Source organism: Procambarus clarkii, chromosome 5, assembly GCF_040958095.1.
Source record: "Procambarus clarkii isolate CNS0578487 chromosome 5, FALCON_Pclarkii_2.0, whole genome shotgun sequence".
NCBI classification, from domain to species: domain Eukaryota; kingdom Metazoa; phylum Arthropoda; class Malacostraca; order Decapoda; family Cambaridae; genus Procambarus; species Procambarus clarkii.
The window spans coordinates 11,965,121-11,979,424 of NC_091154.1; the positions used below are offsets into that span (position 1 = coordinate 11,965,121).

The 14,304-nt window shown below is 39.0% G+C and overlaps 1 protein-coding gene across 2 annotated transcripts in view; it reads left to right on the forward strand.

The window, feature by feature from the left end:
• Positions 1–13,168, forward strand: part of LOC123761738 (UDP-glucuronosyltransferase 1A7-like) — a 105,176-nt gene extending 92,008 nt beyond the window's left edge. The window contains exons 6-9 of one of the 2 annotated variants that reach the window (XM_069339448.1): positions 1,963–2,100; positions 6,900–6,981; positions 11,645–11,758; positions 12,888–13,168. In XM_069339448.1, the coding sequence (XP_069195549.1) occupies positions 1,963–2,100; positions 6,900–6,981; positions 11,645–11,758; positions 12,888–13,053 (500 nt within the window). In that variant the 3' untranslated portion in view covers positions 13,054–13,168. The remainder of the gene's footprint in view (positions 1–1,962; positions 2,101–6,899; positions 6,982–11,644; positions 11,759–12,887) is intronic. The other variant, XM_069339453.1, reaches the window with a different exon arrangement.
• Positions 13,169–14,304: the final 1,136 nt, after the last annotated feature.

A 14,304-nucleotide genomic window follows, 5' to 3' on the forward strand; every position in this document is an offset into this window, starting at 1 on the left:
TTTTTGTGTCTTTTGGACTCTGGCCCTCTCGCAATTTCTGTTGAAGCAGTCCTGTTTTCTGGTCCTGCATCTCTGTTTTGGTATGAATGTTTGTGTGCCTTCATCGTATATTTTGCAAAATTTGGTATACATCTTATTAGCTTCCTTGCCTAGCAACAAGTCTATCCAATTACACTCATTAAATTTTTTTCTGAGTTCCCCCATAATGTCCTCTCTTGAAATCGAGTTTAACAACTGTTTCAGTGTCCCCAGTTTCTTCTAGATAATGTCTCAAAGAATATTGAATATCCAACAGTACATGATCACTCTTATCCAAGGGAGGAATGTATTAGATATCCAACAGCACATGATCACTCTTATCCAAGGGAGGAAGGTACTAGATATCAAAACTCGCTTTTTCTTTCCTGGTGAATATTAAATCCAGTACTGACGGAACATCCCCTTCCCTCATTCTTGTGGCCTACTTGACGTGTTGACACATGAATGTCTCCAGAATGAGGTTTACAAATCTGCCTGTCCAAATGTACTCCGTTCCTGCCTCGTTTGCCTCCCAGTCTATTGCCTTAAAGCTGAAGTCCCCCAGTACCAACAATCGTGATTTATATTTATCTGCTTGTACTATAAACTCTCTCTCATGACCATTATGAGGCCCTTTCGTTTGTCATCCAGTACTTTCTTAGTCTATGTGTTGCTTGCTGGTAGGCTGTAGGCATTTACAATTTTCAGTTTGTCATCCTGATTCCAGACCTGCAATGTCATTATGGTAATTTCTCTAGAGGGTTGTCAAGTATTAACTCTCTTACCTTCAGGTGTTCTTTTACCAGGACAGCCACTCCTTTTCTCTACCTAATTTTTTAGTCATGTCTCCGAAGTGAGTAATCCCTTGGGAATACGACCTCATTTAAAATATTTTCTTCAAGTTTCATCTCTGTTAATGCAACAATATCTGGGACCCTAAGCTGAATTATATCTTTCATCTCTAATATATTTTATCTCACTCTATCTATGTTGGTATTTACAATTTTCAGGAACATTTTCCCTTTCCCTTTGTTCTTTACTCCCCCCCCCCTTCCTCGAATGCTTTTGTTGCTTTGTTTTTTACGTACTATTTCACTAGTTTTTCAGTCCCTAACACTTTATAGAAAAAATTATTTCTTTCTTCCTCATTTCTATTCCCATTTACATGTTTTGCTTCAGTGAGGTTCATTTTCAGCTTTTCTCTGTCTTCTTTTGAGAGATCTTATCTTATTGACCAAAGTTTGCTATCCTCATAACATTGCAATTTTCTGGCATTTCTAAGCAGTTCCATCATGTGTTTCACTCCATTAAATGTCACCCTTAAGGGGCAGTTATTGTCTTTCTTATATTTTCCTATCCTCCTTAAATCACTGACATTTTCCTTTGAATTTAGGCCTTTTTCTAATCCTACTATTTGTTCTATGATTTTCATCTCTTCTGCTGCTCTGTCCACCCTAGATGATATTTCCTTTTCTAAACATCAAAGAAAAATTATGGACTTGCTTTTATCTGCAGTGTTTTGTACTAGTTTTACTATTGGTTATGGACTTGCTTTTATCTGCAGTGTTTTGTACTAGTTTTACTATTGGTTATGGACTTGCTTTTATCTGCAGTGTTTTGTACTAGTTTTACTATTGGTTATGGACTTGCTTTTATCTGCAGTGTTTTGTACTAGTTTTACTATTGGTTACCAGTTCCTTCCTAACTGCTTTTCTTATTTCTGCTTCTTGTTTGTCATTTCTGGTTTTGACTTTCAAACACACTTCCTTGATTGTCTCTTTGTCTTTTACAACTTGCGCATACATCTTGCTTTTCTTCTTTATACTTTTCTAGTTCTTTATTCTACCCGTCCTCATGTCTTGAAGGAGTCAGATGTCTATCTAAATCTATCCACTTGTTTAGCTTCTACCAGCACCCCTCACCCTACCCCCCTCTGTCTCCCAGACCACCCCCGTCACCGTCTCCTGGTCTCCACCTGCGGGGAGACGGACGCCATGGCTGCCGTCTATTTTGGTTCTCCTGTCCTATGTCTACCCGTCACCACCGACCAGACGATGGCTGCTGCCGCTCTCAAGGACTTGGGTAAGTCTTGGACTGGGTGAGTGTGTTGGACTCGGTGAGTGTGTTGGACGTGAACAGTCGGGGATTGAACGACGAACTGCATGAAGCGAGACCGTCGCTCTACTGTGGGAACAGGTTTCCTGATCCTACTATAGGAACAATGGGAACAAGATGATGGGTGTCGGAAAATCCGACAGCATTTAATATATCATACAGACAGATAAGAGCTGTGTTGTATAAACAAGTTACCCATAGAAAACGTAACTTGTAGTGGAATTACCGTCTATAGAAAACGGGATATCATCACCACATACTATTATAATTCACCAGCTATTCTGCTGGGAATTGTTCTTAAATACATAAGTCTTTGGACTTTACCATCATAAAAACATCTTATATAAATTAACTTAATTATCAATATTAAAGTAGAGTAAATGTGACCCTTCTATCACGTTCTGAAATCTGGACAATGTAAGCCAGGCGTCAGAGTGGAGGAAGGAGGGCAGCCATCATTGTTTATTGAGACCAGAGGCTCACACGGGAGCAAATTCGGCTCCTGTTAAATTTACTTGGACGTAGTGTTATGGAACCCAAAGGTGTACCATTGTCAACACGCTGTCTACAAATACAAGTTAAGTGTCTATCCGAAACCCGTTTATCATTCATTTATGGCCATTAATGTCAGGATATAGGGTTAGCCGGTTAGAACGCGAAATCGCCTCATACTAAAGGTAATTAAGCCAGGTCTTTAATGTTCCATGTACTGTTTTCTCTGATATACTTGTCATATATAGGATTCTGGCTTCACAGCTAGCGCACTTTTGACAGGTCAAGACGAGGATGCAAGATTATGTGCACCAGTTACTGGGTGATATGGAAGCTACCTCAAAGAGGATAATTTGGTGTCTACACCCTAGTTATACCTGGTGGACTAACCTGCTGTACTATAAGATAAGGAACCTCATCAATGTATGTAGCTATTACTGTAGTTTGATTGGCTGCATATATATTAATTTAATAACCCCCCCTAATGTGTAGAGGATCGATTTGTGAGATTATGAGATTATTGCAGAAATACAGTCCACTTATCATTATACAAATTGCTATCGAAGTATATAAATTAACGTAAATATAAATTCATATAAATTAAATAAATATAAATCTCACAGGTCGGTTCCCACATTATTTGGACCTTCGGAACCGGAATATTCGGTCCTATGAACCCACATTTGGTCATCTTAGTACCGGATGAACCAGTTATCCAGTGGATTCATTAAATATACTAGTGCAGTGTTATTTAAACAAAGCCAGCCAGTCATAGACAGCGGCGATGCCTCGTGGGAGCTCAGGAGCCTCCCTCAGCCGAGTTCAGCCTTAGTCAGCGGTTTCATGTACACCCACAGACATTTGGTGGCGTGTTATTCTGTGAAATGACAGCGCTAATATAGAATCCAGCCAAATTAGTGGCTGGGGTCTTCGTGAGATTGTTCACGGATTTCGTGGTGTTACATTTCGCGAGAGATTATCTACGAATTTTGTGGAGTTTATTTCGCGAGGTCAATAATAATATTTAATACTTCTAGATAATATTAGAAGTTTCATAGAGGCTAATTAAGAGGCTATTATCAATAATTGTGTATATTATTTCTCCAAAATAGAGAATTATTTAATATATATTGCACTAGTGATCACAGTATAATATTTACTAATTGCCAACCCACAACAGGGTAGGATATGACTAGTTGAACTATTATCGTTCATCCTAGTCCCATTATTACCATAGTCAGTTGTACTATATTGATTAACCTAACACCATTAATGAATGGTCCAGACCCTATTTTGGGTGTAATTTTTATCAACTCGAGTTGAGTTGTATATATAATAATTTACTTATGATCATCACACCTTTGAGTGATTAATTAGTGTCTCTTCCATCCTAGGGTGATATAGAAGAGCTAACCTAAAGGTACTTCCAGTGACACTGGTTTATCACTCAAATCATTAGTGTGGATGATTGTATATATATATAATGTGTATTAATTTTAAGTGCTAACCTCTAGTAGAGGTAGGATTATTGCCTAGTGAGTTCAGAATTTACCCTAGGCTACCATTAGTGTTTGTTCAGTATTATGAGCAGCCCAAGTACAAGTCCCACAAGGCTTCACCAACTAGCCAGGATGGATAATGCAGGGAGAATGAAAAGAACCCTTGCAGGTCTTAAAGGCCACTTAACAAGACAGATCAAGAAATGTGAAGATTTGTCACAACAATCTCAAGTTGATTATGCTGACCTGGAAAGCTATTATCAAGCAGCTGCAGGTAAATTTGAGCAAATCAAATGCCAAATGGCTGTCCTTGTGGGGACAGACTACTACCATCAATTCATTGGTAGCCCTACTAAATATCAGGGCATAACCATGTTAAACTCTGCAGGAGGTAAATTACTCTCAGGCCCAGTATCAAGCCTGAGGAGACCTATGCCTGCAGATAAACAATACCAATAGAAATCTAAATTTGTCAGCTGATTATATTTCTCCAGTAGCATTATACTAAGGAGATTACAGCTGACTATAGTAACAGAGGTTGATGTTAGTATCATCATTTGAAGCTGAAGATGAGTTCATGAGGCCTCAGTGGCAAATCAGTGAACAGTAGCCTAAAACAGCTACAAGTCACTGCGACCAATGTCACTGAACCCACTGCAGTCTCAGAACCATACTTTACTTTAATGATGAGCTATTCAATCTTCTTAATCAATTAACTAAATTAAACCCCAATAAATCTGATGACTGATTTGATACATTTATTATTTAATCAAGATGTATTCCATGGGCCTCAGTGTTTATATATCAGTGACCAGTTACCTGAAGAAATTTCAAGTTATATCTAATGTCACTGATCTCACTGCAGTCCCTGAATCATACTTGACTGTAGTACTTGATCACATCCAGTCTTCTGGGTTAAATAATATGCAATAAGGCTTGAATATTAGCCTTACAAGAGTTAACAGGGAAATGAATTCGCATTAGACTTCTAACCCCTGCAACTCTAGTACGGGACATCCGTCCTGTACGAACAGACGCACAAATGTGTGATTACTAACTACTAACATCAAATTAATGTAATAATTCGATGGAGGAGTATCGGTGTTCGTCTGTTCTAATCAGGACTTCGACCCGTGAGCAGCCCCCTGGGGAATTATGTCGGAAAATCCGACAGCATTTAATATATCATACAGACAGATAAGAGCTGTGTTGTATAAACAAGTTACCCATAGAAAACGTAACTTGTAGTGGAATTACCGTCTATAGAAAACGGGATATCATCACCACATACTATTATAATTCACCAGCTATTCTGCTGGGAATTGTTCTTAAATACATAAGTCTTTGGACTTTACCATCATAAAAACATCTTATATAAATTAACTTAATTATCAATATTAAAGTAGAGTAAATGTGACCCTTCTATCACGTTCTGAAATCTGGACAATGTAAGCCAGGCGTCAGAGTGGAGGAAGGAGGGCAGCCATCATTGTTTATTGAGACCAGAGGCTCACACGGGAGCAAATTCGGCTCCTGTTAAATTTACTTGGACGTAGTGTTATGGAACCCAAAGGTGTACCATTGTCAACACGCTGTCTACAAATACAAGTTAAGTGTCTATCCGAAACCCGTTTATCATTCATTTATGGCCATTAATGTCAGGATATAGGGTTAGCCGGTTAGAACGCGAAATCGCCTCATACTAAAGGTAATTAAGCCAGGTCTTTAATGTTCCATGTACTGTTTTCTCTGATATACTTGTCATATATAGGATTCTGGCTTCACAGCTAGCGCACTTTTGACAGGTCAAGACGAGGATGCAAGATTATGTGCACCAGTTACTGGGTGATATGGAAGCTACCTCAAAGAGGATAATTTGGTGTCTACACCCTAGTTATACCTGGTGGACTAACCTGCTGTACTATAAGATAAGGAACCTCATCAATGTATGTAGCTATTACTGTAGTTTGATTGGCTGCATATATATTAATTTAATAACCCCCCCTAATGTGTAGAGGATCGATTTGTGAGATTATGAGATTATTGCAGAAATACAGTCCACTTATCATTATACAAATTGCTATCGAAGTATATAAATTAACGTAAATATAAATTCATATAAATTAAATAAATATAAATCTCACAGGTCGGTTCCCACAATGGGAGCCAGATCTCTGGCCTATTTGGGGACATGATGTCTTTAGGGTCACTCTATATTGGCCTCAGTTGCGAGCCAAGCACATAGACCACTGTGCTATGGGTCCCATTACTTGAAAAAGTTACAGAATTATGCAATTATTCTCTCTATATATATGAGAATGTACATAGAGAATAATTGTGTCTATACTGACATGAAAATGTATGTGAAAATCCCAATAGTGTAACACTAAACTCCAGTTTGTACTAAGTTCTGTGTTCACTGTTTTAATGTGTAATGTAAAATATAATTTATGTCTGTATGGATTTGTGAGTCCATTCAGGACCTGAAGTAGAGGAGGATTGAAATGGCCTAAGATACTATCATTTTGAGATGTAATTTATTGTCTTGATAAATGTACTTGAACTTGAACATGAACACTTGAATATGACTTAAATTGATTCATTAAAATTCCAAATATATATAATTTTTATCATGAATTATTTGGATTTTGAAATATGCAAACTTATTTCACTTCAGTTATTTTGATAGTTATATAAATTTTATATTTTAGAAAATGTATCAGACTATCTAGGACTAATTAAATTTGTCTTTCCCGTCTGATTTTCCACAACTAGGGTTAGCGGTGGTGGTGCCAGCTGCTGACGTCACAGTGCCAGCACTGAGGGAGGCCATGATCACCCTGGCTGGTGATAGAAGGTAAGGTGTGGCACCTATAATTACCCAAATGTTAAAAATAGTTGTATCCAATAGGCTATACGATATACATATTAATATTTCCTGCATAACCTTTCAAAAAATACATTGCAGATATCACTGTAATCAGGCACATGGAAGCCCAACATGCAAAACAAATACTAGTAAAGTTATGACTTTCATTATAGTCATATTAGATCCATAGAACATAGGTAATACACACAGTCTTATTTGTATGGATGCCATCTCACATGGGTGTTGTCCAGCATGATGGTACGGAGGGAGCTGAACCTCACAACCCTGGAAGACAGAAGACTAAAGGGAGACATGATAACCACAACAAAATTCTCAGGGGAATTGACAGAGTGGACAAAGACAAACTCTTTAGCACGGTTGGAACACGAACAAGAGGACACAGGTGGAAACTTAGTACCTAAATGAGTCACAGAGACATTAGCAAGAATTTTTTTCAGTGTCAGAGTAGTTAACAAATGCATTAAGCAGCGATGTGTTGGAGGTAGACTCCATACATAATTTCAAATGTCGATATGATAGTGCCCAATAGGCTCAGGACATTGTACACCAGTTGATTGACAGTTGAGAGGCGGGAACAAAGAGCCAAAACACTTTGATTCCACAACCACAACTAGGTGAGTACAACTAGGTAAGTACAAGGCCGCTAGCTACAGCAGCATGTGATAAGAACATAAGAACAAAAGTAACTGCAGAAGGCCTGTTGGCCCATACGAGGCAGCTCCTATTTATAACCACCCAATCCCACTCATATACTTGTCCAACCCGCGTTTGAAACAATCGAGGGACCCCACCTCCACCACGTTACGCGGTAATTAGTTCCACAAATCAACAACCCTCCTACCGAACTAATATTTACCCAAGTCTTTCCTAAATCTAAACTTATCCAATTTATACCCGTTGTTTCATGTTCTGTCTTGTGTTGATACTTTTAATACCCTATTAATATCCCCCCTTGTTACGTCCATTCATCCACTTGTAAACCTCTATCATGTCACGCCTAACTCTTCGCCTTTCCAGTGAATGCAATTTTAAGCTTTGTTAATCTTTCTTCATATGAAAGATTTCTAATTTGGGGAATTAACTTTGTCATCCTACGCTGGACACGTTCAAGCGAATTTATATCCATTCGGCGGCCAAAACTGAACTGCATAATCTAAATGGGGCCTAACCAGAGCAAGATATAGCTGGAGAACCACACCAGGTGTCTTGTTACTAACGCTTCGATAAATAAATCCCAGTGTCCTATTTGCCTTATTACGAACATTCATGCATTCATCCTTTGGTTTTAAATTCTTACTAATCATAACTCCCAGATCCCTTTCGCAATCTCAACACCATCTAGCTCTATCTTGTAACTCTATCATCATTACCTAGCCTCAGAACTTTATATTTATCAGCATTAAATTTCATCTGTCAATCTTTTGACCATTTCAAAACCCTATTTAGATCAACTTGAAGTGATAGTGAGTCTTCTTCCGTGTTAATTTCCCTGCCGATTTTTGTATCATCGTCAAATTTGCAAATGTTGCTACTCAAACCTGAATCTAAATCTATATTATAAATCGGAATATATATTATAAACAACAGAGGTCCCAAGACAGAGCCTTGAGGTACTCCACTTACAACATTTTCCCACTCTGACTTAACCCCATTTATACTGACTCTCTGTTTCCTTTTGTATAGCCATGCTCAAATCCAACTTAATATAACACCCCCCAATACCATGAGCCTCTATCATTTTAATCAGTCTTTCGTGTGGCATTGTATCAATAAGCCTGGTATTGAGTTAGACCTGGGTATTCCAATCACTTGTAAAAGCCACAATGTTTCAGGAAATTAGGGAAGACAGAAGAACAACATCGCACAGACCATGTACACTGACGGATCACTTAATACAGCTACAGGGAGGGGAGGAAGTGCTGTTATTGCTCATCAGCCCGATGGCAGCACAATTCAAAGGAATAAAAGAATTAATAACTGCAGGGGTATCCACAATGCAAGCCGAGTTGTAGCAATACTGTTAGCACTCGAAATTATTGACAACACTGAAGTAGACCGCTTAATTATTTCCGACTCCCTTTCCTCACTACGAGCAATAAACAGTTTGCAATCAAGTAATAACCTGCTTGTCTCAGAAGCCAGACATAGATATATAAGCCTACTTAGCAAGAGGGTAAAATACAAATATTTATTCAGGTAAGTACATACATACAGGGTTAGATACAAAAAGTTGATGGAGTTATAAATAGAGCTAGTACATACAATGCCTAAAGCCTCTATTACGCAAAACGTTTCGGGCAGGAAAAACACTAAGACTAAAACTTAATACTAATTGAGATTAAAGTATAAATTGTGTTGAGAAAAAATAAGAAAAAAATAAAAAAGTGGGGGGGGGGGGGACATGGCAGAAAAAAGGAAAAATACAATTTTGTCAACAAACAGCATTGTTTAAAGTAGTAGACATGGGTTGACATTTAGGGGTGAGGTAGGTTACATGGAGTTAATTAGGTAGTGTTTAGTTTTTATCTTAAACTGGTTGGGAGAGGTACAGTCTTTAACATGGTTGGGAAGGTCATTCCACATTCTGGGTCCCTTGATTTGTAAAGCATTTAGTATTGTAAATTTGATTTGTAAAGCACACAAATATAAAAATGTTGTGGATTCCTTCTCACATTGGCATGCAGGAACATGATAAAGTTGATGCCCTTTCTAAGGTTGCTGTGAATAGTGACAGTATTGAACGGAATCTTGAGTTATCTTGGACTTATGGATGAATTTGAAGAAAGTAGAACAGTGCAAACTGGAACTAGCAGGTCCATTGTTTATCACAATGAAATGTGTGAAGTAAAACATGTATATGGGGCAAGTAACAAGGTCAGTAGACTTACAGACGTTGTCACAACTCGTATAAGACTTGGCTACAAGTATCTCTGGCAGTTCGGCTTGTATAGGGATATAGATGAAGTAAAGTGTAAAGTGTGTGGACAAAGACAGGGACACACATTCGAACACTATATCTTGGATTGTAGTAAAATTGAGCCATTTAAAGATAAATCTAAGCTCACGCTGTGTGATATGGCAACCTATCTTATTACCAAGGATAAAATACCTGAAATCCTTGTACTGTATCCATATTTCGCTTCCAGTAGATAAACGACATATGAGATTAAGAATCAAGTAGTGTATTGTGAAGACTAATAATAAACAGCAGCTCCCCTATGACTCTGTAATATCTCAATTGCTCAAACAATTCTGTGTTAGCGATAAGACCTACCAATCAATGTATAATGACTTATTGTAAATATATAGCTCTTTAAATTGAACATTCTCTGTTACTATAAGGTGTAACATTGTAACTATATGGAGTGAAGGATAGATGAAATTGTTTATGTAATAATCTAAGATAAGGTCTGATAAAGACCTTTTGTGCCCTCTGTTATGCTTTTTGCACTACCGCTCACAGGATGAGTATGGGGTGCATAATAAACTAGCCTCCTCCGGCGGCTGGTTTATTAATAAAAAAACAAAAGAGCAGTCACTTACACACAAAGGCCAGAAAGCACGAGTATAGAGAGCAATGACATGTTTAGAACCGAAAATTATATGTACGGGAGCATAGAGCATCCACTAGACAGTGACATGTCTCCGTGGTGTAGTGGTAAGACACTCGCCTGGCGTTCCGTGAGCGCTATGTCATGGGTTCGTATCCTGGCCGGGGAGGATTTACTGGGCGCAAATCCTTAACTGTAGCCTCTGTTTAACTTAACAGTAAAATGTGTACTTGGTTGTAACAACGATTCTTCGCGGCGGGGATCGTATTCCAGGGACCTGCCCGAAACGCTACGCATACTAGTGGCTGTACAAGAATGTAACAACTCTTGTATATATCTCAAAAAAAAAAAAAAAGACATTGTAATGGCCAGAATTAGGCTGGGATATCGGTATCTGTGGCGGGCGGCTGCAGGTAATGAATCCCCCCAATGGTGAACATTCCAATTGTAAACTGTGTGAACAAGAGCTGGGACACTCTCCAACACTATACCTGTGATTGTCCTGTTATAAGTGACTTCAGACCCAATGGTATGAGGTACTTTGAGCTCTGTTAATACTTCATACACGCAGGAATATTGGAAGATATTCTTGTGCTGCACCCAGAGTGTACCAGTGGAGGCTAATAGATCAGTCTTATATTCTATGTTCTCTCCTGATTTCATGTATGACAAACCATCCTGTGAGATGGAGATAGTAGCTGAATTTATAGCTAGTCTTTTATCTACGTTTTGTAATCCTTCATATAGAAATAGGAAGCAGCACATTGCTGTGAATACCTAAGTTTGTTAATAATAATTTTTTTAATATTTCAATTCAGCAATTTTTCATGATCATATAAAAAAATTGTTGTTATAATGATAAAATTATAATTTTATGCCCAACCACTTGGGCTGGACGTTAGAGCGACGGCCTCGCTTTATGCAGGATGGCGTTTAATCCACGGCCGTACAAGTGGTTGGGCACCATTCCTTTTCTCCGTCCCATCCCAAATCCTTATCCTGACCCCTACCAAGTGCTATATAGTGGTAATGGCTCGGTGCTTCCCCCTGATAATTCCCCCCTTCTCTCTCCCGGGCAGTTTCCGAGAGCGGGGTCGGGAACTGGCAGAGGACCTGCACGACCGGCCACTGGCGCCGCCTGACCGGTTATTGGTCACTCTCGAGCGAATCATGCGCAGGACACATGCGCGAAGGTACGCTTCTTAGCATGTATTAGTACTAGAGGGAGCATGATGTTATTAGTGTTGAGGCCGTGATAACAGTGTTATATATCCATAGCAGAAAATATCTCTGTCCAAAGGTAGGCTTGTGGATAATTCTCATGACACTTTGCAGGGTGACTAGAGGGTGTTAGGGATGGTCATAGGGGGTTGGCGGGGTCCTTCTTGCAGCCCATTGATACCAAACCCTCAATAAGATTCACTCATCATATTACTTTTTACTCAAGTGTTGGGAGCCCAGAATCGTCAAAAAACATGGAGACAATGAATAGTGTATAGGAGGCCTGGTCGGGGACCGGGCCACGGGGACGTTGAGCCCCGAAATTATTGCAAGGTAGTGATAGTTACGGTGATGAAGAGTGTGTGCAGTGAAGATTGTTACAGTGATGCATGTATTGTGTAGTGAAGTTGGTTACTGTGATGTAGTATAGTCAAAATGGTTACATTGATAAAGAGAGAGTGTAGTGATGAAGATAATTTACAGTGATGGAGGTAGTGAATAGTGAAATTTTATTCAGTGATAATAATAGTGAGTATTGAATAGACTTACAGTGATGAAGATAGAGCATAGTGAAGGTTGATATACACAGGTAGTGTGTAGTGAAGATGGTGACAGTAATAAAGACAGTGTGTAGTGAAGATGGTGACAGTAATAAAGACAGTGTGTAGTGAAGAAGGTGACAGTAATAAAGACAGTGTGTAGTGAAGAAGGTGACAGTAATAAAGACAGTGTGTAGTGAAGAAGGTGACAAACGCACATACACTGGTTGGTGATCCTCTGAAAAAAAAAGAAAACAAGTGATCATCTGGGGCCCCTGACAGTGACGTCATTATATATATATATATATATATATATATATATATATATATATATATATATATATATATATATATATATATATATATTATATTATATATATTTGTTAAGTAGCATCAATTTGTATCAGTATATTTTAGTTGGCTTTAGATGCCATCGTTAACCCTCACTATAGCAACACCCGCATAAACTGTGATAATACAACGGTGTTAATTAACAGCTAAAATACTTTATGAACAGCGGAAAGCCGTCATTCGCACAATAATATTTCCTTTTCCCTGACAGACTTGTAAAGAAGGACAATGGAGGACTGTACCTGCTTCAGCAGGCCAACGCAGACGTCTACCTGCTCCTCTTACTCCTGCTGACCTGCTTCATGGCTCTCTTGATCGTCCTCGTCATAAATATCTTGCCAATTGTGATTAATAAACGGAAAGTAAAAGCCGATTGACCTTTAAAAGTTTGATGGTAGATGATAAACATCATCTGCTTCTGAAATGAAAAGAGTTGTTTATCGTGCATTTTGACTTGATGAATTCAAATGTAATAATTAAAATTCCAAATTAGCTATTGTTTTATTATGTAAAGGTGGTAACAAAATTCAGTGTAACTCGTCACATCAACAATGGGTTCGAGATCGACCTCAAGTACAGTTTCTAAATTAAGCAACTGACATATGTGGAGAGCTAGTGTCACAATTGATATGTTTGTCCTGCACACCGCCCCCCATCCAGTGGGCAGCGGTGGATAGGTTACAATCACTTAGTTACTACCTACAGTTAGCAAACTGGGGATATTTGGCTAAAATTTCTGGTAGCAGATCATTTTGAATTAAATATTTACACATCGTTGAAACATTGGTTATAGAATTGTCTCTAAATTCACGTATCTTTTCGCACTCCATCACATAGTGACGGAGGGTGTGCGAATAATTTTGTTGACACAGTTTACATTTGGTCAGGTCTACATCGGCAGATAATGAGAATTCCCAGAGATACTTGTAACCGAGTCTAAGCCGAGCAGTAGTAACATCTAGAAGTCTGCTGATTTTATTGGATGATCCATAGATGTGTACTCACCTAATTGTACTCACCTAATTGTGCTTGCGGGGGTTGAGCTCTGGCTCTTTGGTCCCGCCTCTCAACCGTCAATCAACTGGTGTACAGATTCCTGAGCCTATTGGGCTCTATCATATCTACATTTGAAACTGTGTATGGAGTCAGCCTCCACCACATCACTTCCTAATGCATTCCATTTACTAACTACTCTGACACTGAAAAAGTTCTTTCTAACGTCTCTGTGGCTCATTTGGGTACTCAGCTTCCACCTGTGTCCCCTTGTTCGCGTCCCACCAGTGTTGAATAGTTCATCCTTGTTTACCCGGTCGATTCCCCTGAGGATTTTGTAGGTTGTGATCATGTCCCCCCTTACTCTTCTGTCTTCCAGTGTCGTGAGGTGCATTTCCCGCAGCCTTTCCTCATAACTCATGCCTCTTAGTTCTGGGACTAGTCTAGTAGCATACCTTTGGACTTTTTCCAGCTTCGTCTTGTGCTTGACAAGGTACGGGCTCCATGCTGGGGCCGCATACTCCAGGATTGGTCTTACATATGTGGTGTACAAGATTCTGAATGATTCCTTACACAGGTTCCTGAACGCCGTTCTGATGTTAGCCAGCCTCGCATATGCCGCAGACGTTATTCTC